The 9356-nt window shown below is 36.8% G+C and overlaps 1 protein-coding gene across 10 annotated transcripts in view; it reads left to right on the top strand.

Moving 5' to 3' along the window:
• Window positions 1-9356, top strand: part of LOC100947781 (putative RNA-binding protein Luc7-like 2) — a 66224-nt gene that overhangs the window by 9108 nt on the left and 47760 nt on the right. For 3 of the 10 annotated variants that reach the window (XM_023514180.1, XM_023514178.1, XM_012806270.2), the window contains 3 exons: window positions 3797-3873; window positions 6973-7043; window positions 8632-8726. In XM_023514180.1, the coding sequence (XP_023369948.1) occupies window positions 6986-7043; window positions 8632-8726 (153 nt within the window). In that variant the 5' untranslated portion in view covers window positions 3797-3873; window positions 6973-6985. Of the gene's footprint in view, window positions 1-2184; window positions 3874-6160; window positions 8727-9356 lie in introns of those variants that run through there. The other 7 variants (XM_012806269.2, XM_012806276.2, XM_012806273.2 and 4 more) reach the window with 5 other exon arrangements.

The raw sequence follows: 9356 nt of genomic DNA, 5'->3' as shown, positions 1-9356 counted from the left end.
TCAAAAAAAAAAAAAAAAAAAGTACAAAGAATAATTAGACACTTATATGAATGAACAAATGTTATTTTGTAATCATTTCTGTCAAATTTTAAAAAGTGAATAAAGCATTACAAATAAAATCCCTTTTGTTCCCCTTCCTGGTCTTAGTCCTTTCCTGAAAGGCAACCCTTGCTATGAATTTGGTGTTAATTCATTGTGACACAGTATTTTTGCTGTGTTGTTTCTATAATTTTAAGGCTCACGTCTCCTTCATTTGTTTTTCATTTTAGTTTCCTTTATCATTGGCTGTCTGTCACTCTATCCTTTAGTATTTTCAATTCTTTTTCCTTTTTATATCTTTGTTTTAGATTTGAGGGGAGGCTCTAGTTGGCTACTATAGCTTTTACTAATGAGTGAGAACTTGTTCTTTTTTTTTTTTTTTGCAGTTTTTGGCCAGGGCTGGGTTTGAACCCTCCACCTCTGGCATATGGGGCTGGCACCCTATTCCTTTGAGCCACAGGCAATTCCTGAGAACTTGTCCTTTTTGATAGATAAAGCAGCCAATCACTTTTTCTTTTGATTCTTTTCAGCTGATTCTTTATAGCCAATAGTATAGGTTTTATTATTTCTAGTTTTATGTATAGAAAGTTCTGGATGATAGGAGGCATTATCCGGGCACAGTGGCTCATAATCCTAGCACTCTGGAAGGCCAAGGTAGGAGGATTACTTGAGCTCAGGAGCTCAAGACTAGCCTGAGCAAGAGTGAGACCCCAGCAAGAGCGAGACCTCGTCTCTACTTAAAATGGAAAAACAAGCTGGGTGTTGTGGTGGGTACCTGTATAAGTCCTGGCTACTTGGGAGGTTGAGGCAAGAGGATCTCTTAAGCCCAAGAGTTGAGGTTGCTGTGAGCCATGGCACTCTAACCAGGGTGACGGAGTGAGACTTTCTCAAAAAAAAAAGGGGGGGGGGGAACCAGATATTTAGAGTACATGTGTTCCTATATCAGAATTGGAGCTCTGCAAGTAAGTATTAAGTATATAATTTAGCAGACTGCAACTCTATGTTGCTCAGGTTGGTCTTGAACTTTTGCTCTCCTGCCATGGCCTCCCAAAGTGCTAGGATTATAGGTGTGAACCATCATGCTTACCCTTTTATTATATATATCTTAAATTGCATATAACCCACTTTAGAACTTTATTTTTTTTTTTTGTTTTAGAGATAGGGTTCCACTCTGTTGCCCAGGCTGGAGGGCAGTGGTATGTTTATAGCTTATTGCAACCTTGAAATCCTGGGCTCATAGAACTTTTTTTTTTTTTTTTTTTTGAGACAGAGCCTCAAGCTGTCCCCCTGGGCAGAGTGCCGTGGCATTACAGCTCACAGCAACCTCCAACTCCTGGGCTCAAGCGAGTCTCCTGCCTCCGCCTCCCAAGTAGCTGGGACCACAGGCGCCCGCCACAATGCCCGGCTATTTTTTGGTTGCAGCCGTCATTGTTGTTTGGCGGGTCCGGGCTGGGGATTCGAACCCGCCACCTTAGGTGTACATGGCTGGCGCCTTAGCCGGTTGAGCTATAGGCGTCGAGCCAGGGCTCATAGAACTTAAAGTAACTATTTACTCAAGTTTTTATAATGTCTCTTTTAGGTCCAAGAAGAGAAATATGTTAATAGATTTCCTAAAGTAGGTACTCCCAGAAATGTAATGTCATTCATGCCTGCCAGCCATTAAGATTCTTTGCTTTTATAAAGAGAGAAGATAGGGTTGGGGCAGGGGATGGAAAAGAACCCTTGGAATGTAGCTACTCTATTATTATTTTTTCTTTTTTTTGGAGACAGAATCTCACTTTGGTAGATTCTGGTAGAGAATCTGGTAGAGACCTGGGTAGAGTACAGTGGCATTATAGCTGACAACAACCTCAAACTCTTTGGCTCAAGAGATCCTCTTGCCTCAGCCTCTGAAGTAGCTGGGACTATAGATGCCCGCCACAACATCAGCTAGTTTTTTTTTTAGAGACAGGGTCTTTGCTCTTGCTTAGAGTGGTCTTGAACTCCTTAGTTGAAGCAATCCTCTTGGGGTGGCGCCTGTGGCTCACGGGAGTAGGGTGCTGGCCCTATATGCTGGAGGTGGCAGGTTCAAACCCAGCCCTGACCAAAAAAAAAAAAAAAGCAATCATCTTGCCTTGGCCTCCCAGAGTGCTAGGATTACAGGTGTGAGCCACTGAGCCCATATACCCCTAGTATTTCTTTTCTCACGTTTTTCTCATCACCATTCTTAGTTCTTAGAGATCCTACAAGCTTTTTCTTCTACTAGCAAGGCTGATTCTCAGTCTCATTGTTTTTAATTTTGTTACATGGATTTTCACAGACAAGTGGGCTAGATTTTGGAATTTTGAACACATTATTAATCTTTGATCCTATCTGGCAAGAATGAACTGTTGCTGGAAATTTCTTCTACAATGGACATTGCAGTTTTTAAATTTTGGGCTTGTCACGGGGCTTATTGGTGGGAATGGTATTGGTACTTACTTGTAGTTATAAACTTTCAGGGCCATGTGAACCAAAGGATTACAAGGGATATCCTTTCTGAACTGAGTAGTACCCTATGTTTGCATTTTCTGGAGGAAAGGAAACTGGTACTACTGAGTAGTCACTACTACTCAGTGTGACTTTATGAGTTCTGATAGAAAGAAATGACTTGATACATTTGGAAAGCAGACTGCCATAATTGGTTTCTCATCGCCATCTTTGGTGTGTAGTACTCTTTGTTTCCTTTCCTTATGTAATAAATAAATGCCTGAAAAGTTTAACATATTATCAAGTCATATTACATGTTTTCAAAGCATCTTTAATCATATTATGTTGAGACATAGTGGTGAATCTTTTTATAAAATGAATCCTTACACTTTGAACTGCTTAAATATACAGTGGATTAAATGGAGTATATTAACAAAGGAATGTAGAGTGAAGGAGTAATAAGTTTTTTTTAATGTTAATTTCAAAAGGGTTTGTATAGTTGGATTTTAAGATGACTTCTGAAGGAACAACAAAGGTAGGTGGGAGAAGTTAGAATTGGTGAGAAAGTTTGAGGAGGGCGTGGAAATGATCAGATTGGTTCTTCAGTATAGTAGTTACCATGTATCAGTAGTCACCCATTTTTACCTTGGTTCCACATGAAGACATAGGTTTTATTGTGTACTTCTGATGGTCTCTTCTGTCCTGGACTAGACTAGGTATTTACTAAGGGTCTTTATATAGTTCGCACGTTATTATGTGCACTTGGTGTCTTATGTTGGAATAAATGGAGGGAGGAAATTGGAGGGAAAAAGAGGGAGGAATATTTCTCTGCATTTGAGGATTCAAGGGGTTAGGGAAACAAGAAGCTTTAAGCTTTCAGATCTATACCTTACTAAATCTAGCTTTCCTTTCATTGAAGGGTTATGGATCTTAGAGTGAAGGGGCCTGTCCTTTCTCAAGCCAACTGTGATATGGTGGCCCCTATCAAGTGTACCTTGGGGAGGGCTTTGGTTGTCGCTCTGGAGAGTATGGGAGGGCTTCCCCTCCCCTGCCCCCATGTGTAGACATGGGGGTGCTACCATTGCTTTGTGTGCTGTTGCATTTTCTCCTCCCTCTTTGTTTTCCCTAAGCTAAGTTCTAAGCTAATTTTGTGCTAAATAAATACTGATTGTTTTTGTAAATTGCTTGCCATTAATGCCTGATAATATGCAGTAAAATAGGATTCTGCATACCCTTAAATATGTCAAGTATTACAAACTTGAAGATTCTTTTGAAATTACAATACTAAACTCAGTTCACTTTTGCTTAGCCTTCACAGTTGTTGATCACATAGCATGGTCATCCACTCACAGCTTAAAAAAATACAGGGAGCATCGGAGAGAATGGGTAAAGTAAAATTTTGATGTTTTTAAAATAGCGACTAAATCTATAAAAGTTGATTTGATTTCTTGTTTGTATGGGAGGGAGGGGTGGGTAGTACTCCGGGAGGGAAGGGTGGATATTGGGAAAATAGCATGCACCATATAAAATGATGTCAGATACCACTTAGGCTAAGGTTTTAAGTGTTACTACTAAAATTTAAGTTTAAACCAGTTTCAGAAAAGGCAGGACCATAAAATGGCAGTGTTAGAAATTACAATGGGCTTATTTTTTCCTCCCAACAGATTAAAGGGGAGATTTTGAGAATAGTAATATTTGAGTACGGTTTGGACAAGAAAACTCTTTTTAAAACGACCTGTCCTTATACCCTGAGTGAAACTGACTACTTCAATACCATCTTAGGCTCTGTTACATTGGTGAAGGAACTAGAGAGAAATATAGTATGCATCTTAGCTTTACTGTCTACCTGTGACTCAGGTATTCTCAAATAAATGTTACAATTCATGAAACTGATGAAGGAGTTGAAGGAAGAGGGAGGTAAGAGAGTTGTTACTTTGAAGATAGTTGTATGGTAGGAAATATTAATAGAAAATTTGATGCTTCTCTTAAAAAAATATATGTCACCTTGCCAAAGTTCTAAATTAAGTTTCTTTCTTCCTTCCTTCCTTTTTTTTTTTTTTTTTGAGACAAAGTCTGTCTGTTGCCTCAGAGTGCCATGGCCTCAGCCTAGCTTACAGCAACCTCAATACTCCTGGGTTCAAACAACCCTCTGCCTCAGCCTCTGGAGTAGCTGGGACTACAGGCACCCACCACAGTGGCCTGGCTAATTTTTCTACATTTTTAAAAACAGAGACAAGGTCTCCCTCTTGGTCAGGCACCTCCTGAGCTCAAGTGATCTTCCTGCCTTAGTCTCCCAGAATGCTAGGATTACAGGCATGAGCCCGTGGTACCTGGCCCTAAATCAGGTTTCTAATTAAAAAAAAAAAACTTGGCTATGCAGTTGTATGCAAAACTTAATTAACTATTGTGGAGATTATAAGGCAGAGAGACCTCTATATTTTTATAGATACAACATTTTTGTTATTGACTGAAATAATTTGTCATTTGGTCTAATCTCTGCTCCATGGTTCTAATTTTTTGTTACTAAAAATCTAGATTAAAAAAGAAAAAACTAAGAAATCAAATTTTACCCAAGAATGTTATTCTGGCCCCGACTTTGCTATTCCTTTCCATGAAGCCATTTGCCAAAGCCAGATATGGTTTACTTATTGTTCCCTAAACCTTCCTGCCTCTATAAGCTTTATTCCAGTTTGAAATGCTCTTTTGTCTACTTTCCTTTGGTCTAAGTTCTGTCTTTCCTTCAAATTTTGGCTTCTACTTACCGTATGAAGCCTTTCCCAACCTTTCCACTCTTGGTGGTCATTCCAGTCTTAGAATTTCTGAAGTACTACCTAATCGAAACATTCATTTGGCACTTGGATCATGTTACCTTGTATTATTACTTATTCATTTATATGACTATCTTCTTAGCAAAATCAAGGGCTTCTTGAGGGTAGAGAGCTGGTCTTATATGCCTCTTTGTAATTCCATTGCCTAGTACAGAGGATATGGTCATTAATAGGTTTGATTCTATAATTTGGATCCAATGTCATTGTACATAGTAACAGGGCAGTTTTTTCCCCGTAATTTAGGTTATTTTTGTAACACTCCCACAAAAGCCAAAGGTAAAGTACCTTGAATTCATAAAATAATGAGATTGGTTCATATTCCCTAATTGCAATCCTTTTTTTTTAAAATTTGTAAATAGGTATTGTTTTATTTCAATTTCTTTTGAAAAACATGGTTTGGGCCAGATATCTTGACAGAAACCAAAATTATCAGTGTTTTTATTTTAAAATTCTTTGTTGCCTTAGCAAAATTGCACTTTCATGACATAAGCCCAAGTACATTTACAAATACTGCATAGATGTGTAGCCAAATTGTTTAAAATGTCAAACTTAAATTCCCTTAAATAGAGAGTTAAAATATCAATAAACAGATACTTAGTTGCTGTTTTCTTTCAGAGATTTCCAAATCTCATATTATTAGGGTTTTTAAAAATTTCATTCTTTTATAGAGTTCTACAATAGCTGATATTTGATAGCTGTATTTGTTGTGCTTGCTATAACTATCAAGTATTTATGGAGCGCCCATCATTTGCAGTGAACACTTATTTTTAAATGCTTTTTTGCATTTATAGAAACATTCTTGTTTTTAAAAGCTTGCCAGGGAGAATACATACAAATATTATATATCCATAAAAATTTTAAAAACTCACCAGGAATACTTGGTGGTTTTCTGTAGTCATAGTTAGAATTAATCACATTTTATCTGATCCTATGTTGTCAGGATTCAAAAACCTTAATTTTTAATTTAATATCATTTAAGCAAAAATAGTCAAGCAACTTGATGAAATGTTTGATTAGCAAAACATCCATGAATCTTGATTATATCTGAGGCCTGAGCCATTAGTTTAACAAAGCACTGAAATGACACTGCTATTGCATTACCAAAAAGCTTAAATACTTGTAGCAGGGGGACTACTAGGTATATAAGGGTTTGTGTTTTTCTTCTTTTTTTTTTTCCCAACTTTTAAAATTTTATCATTTTTTATTAAATTTCTTAACATAATTAGGGTACAGATTTAAAGCAAAATTATTTTTTCCTTACTAGGAAGCAAAAAGCTGCCATTCTGGTGTAATCTTATCATACCATTCTAACATGAGCCTGGGGCCCTCACCAAAGTCTTGAAATATACTTGCTTTTTTTCCAAGATCCTGAATGAAATATACTTTTTAAAGAAACATTTTTTGAAAACCCCAGTTGGCCCAAGGACCATTTTCCAGAGTTCCACCCTTGGACTTTTTACCCATGGTCATATTCTTATCTGGGGTTATGGTTATTAAGCCAGTATTTTAAAAAAAAAAACCCTGATTTTGTTCACTTTTGTTTTCCTATACAAGAATCTTTACAGTCAACATGTACTTCTAGATGCTGTATTGAAATTGCTGGCAGAGTCTATTCTATACAAACTGAACAATCTGGCCCCTTGTTTTATTTGTAAAGGTTCAATGTATCTATGCCTGCCTACTTCAGTCTGCAAGGGAGTGTCAGAAAGGCCCCGCATTCGCCGAGCCGTGAGTTATCACTAACTTTTCAGATGTGTTAATGAATGTGGAACAAAAGCAGTTGTGTTTAAAAGGAAAAAAGGACCATCAAAATAACCTTTATTATAGTAGCAGGCGTGAACACTAAATGGATTATTCCAAGTTATATCAAAAATAACCTACTAGAGAGTAGCTTCTAGAAAACCTATTGTTGAACTGCTCTGAAGCTATCATTTTACTTGTTAATTGCTGTTCTTAAAACTTTATATACCCTCGTTACAAATTAGAATGTTCTTTAAATCTTTTTAACCATGTTAAAACAATTTGAACAAAATCTTACTCCATCAATAAAAGAAAGGATTTAGCTGAATTTAGTTAAGCTCTTCAATATAAGACCACATGAAGGGGTAAAGTTTTAACCCTTTTTGTTATTGACATATAGAAATATAAACATTAAATTTAAATGATTGAATCACTTATAGATGAAAGTTTTTGGAGTGCTCCAGGCATCATGTGAAGTATGGAGGTATTTACAATATCTTTTGGTACCAGTAGTTCTTGCTTCAGTAATTCACCAGTAGGTTTTCATTCACCAGTGGTATCAATTTAAGGCTAAAATAAAACATCTACATTTCTTAGGGCTTAATCATTCTGTATAGGAAGAGCAAACATCCTTTAAGTTTTTCTTTTGTTTTTCCAAAGAGATTCTAAGCAAAAAAATTGTAACTAACATCTGTATTTTGTTATTAGTGCTAGTTACTTTTCTTTTTCTTAGACTCTTCAAAGTTTTTGAACAGATAGCCATATTTGATAAACAGGTTGGATACTTAAGTTGCTTAGGAGGTGTATTGTGTTATATGAAGACAGAGTGAATTTAAATGTACCCAGTTTGGCAATATATAGCACAGACTACATAAAACTTGGAGATATGGAACCTTTGGAGGCATTAAAGTTAACGTTTCATGTAGGCAATGTGCCTTTGTTTGACTGGTGTGTAAGTCCTTCCAGGTTTGTACGCTCTTAAATGCATTATTCTACCCTCTCTTAACTCCTCCCAGCAGCAAAAGGGAGACACTTCAGCTGGAACAAAATAGTGGAAGAAATGGCGTCTGGGGTTCAGTGGGGATTCGCAGTGTGTATGCAAAGTTTGCAAGATTACTTTTTATATTTTTCAATTACTGTAAACAATTATAAAATATATCAATGCTTATCAAGAAGGGAACAGTGTATACCAGTAGAAACTCTCCTAGTGGGTCTGCTGTAAGTCATTTAACCTCTTGGGGCCTCAGTTTTCTCACCTGCAGAAGGAGTTGGACTTGGTAATCTTTAAGGTCCATTCCTGCTCTAAAATCCTATGCTTTTCTGAAGTACTCTATTTAACAGAATGCATTGCTTTCCCACTTTGTTTGAATTACATGTGCAGTACACTTACTGCAACTGCATGTTGTCTAAAATAGTTTTTCTATAGGATGTTATATAAAAAACTAATCCCTCTTGAGCTTTATATAAATGTGTGTGTAATAGCCACACATACAAAGATAGTGATAGTAGGGGTCACAGAAAATAAATGCTTTCCTGTTGTCTAACCTTGTATGTTATTAACTTTTCTATATTACAGGAGATACTACTCGTCAGCGAATCAAATTCAGTGATGACAGAGTATGCAAGAGTCACCTTCTCAACTGTTGCCCCCATGATGTGCTTTCTGGAACTGTATGTATTTTTTAAATCTATTGTTTGATTACTGGTTGTGCTATAGTAATGAACTACTTGATGAAGTCTTAATTCCTTGTCAAATTATTAACAATTTTTTTGACACTTGTGAGGAGGAGGGACTTGCATTCATTATCATTTATTTTAAGTTGATTTAAATCTATAGTAATGAGTTAGTTTCTTCTGAGTAGTAATTGATATATTTTGTTTTATGCTTTTTTCCAGTCTTCGGTGTAATTTTTTACAAAGCATTTATTTGGAATACAAAGGTAGTTATACAGCATTTGCACTTTTAGTTGAGAAATAATATAATTCATTTTTATTTGTCTTGAGACAGAATCTTACCCTGTTGCCCTGGGTAGTGCTGTGGCATCATTGTAGCTCACAGCAACCTCAAACTCTTGAGCTTGAGCAATCCTCTTGCTTCAGCCTCCTGAGTAGCTGGGACTAGGTGTGCACCACTACACATGACTAGTTTTTCTATTTTTTTTTTTTTTTAGTAGAGAAGGGGTTCTTGCTCTTGCTTAGGCTGGTCTTGAACTCATTAGCTTAAGTGATCCACGGGCCTCAGCCTCCTCTGTGCTAGCATTATAGGAGTGAGCCCCGGTGCCCAGCCTATTTCTGATTTTG

The sequence above is a fragment of the Otolemur garnettii genome, unplaced genomic scaffold (genome assembly GCF_000181295.1).
Source record: "Otolemur garnettii isolate 467f Iridium unplaced genomic scaffold, OtoGar3 scaffold00049, whole genome shotgun sequence".
Lineage (NCBI taxonomy): Eukaryota > Metazoa > Chordata > Mammalia > Primates > Galagidae > Otolemur > Otolemur garnettii.
This window is presented reverse-complemented; position numbering and strand designations above follow the sequence as displayed.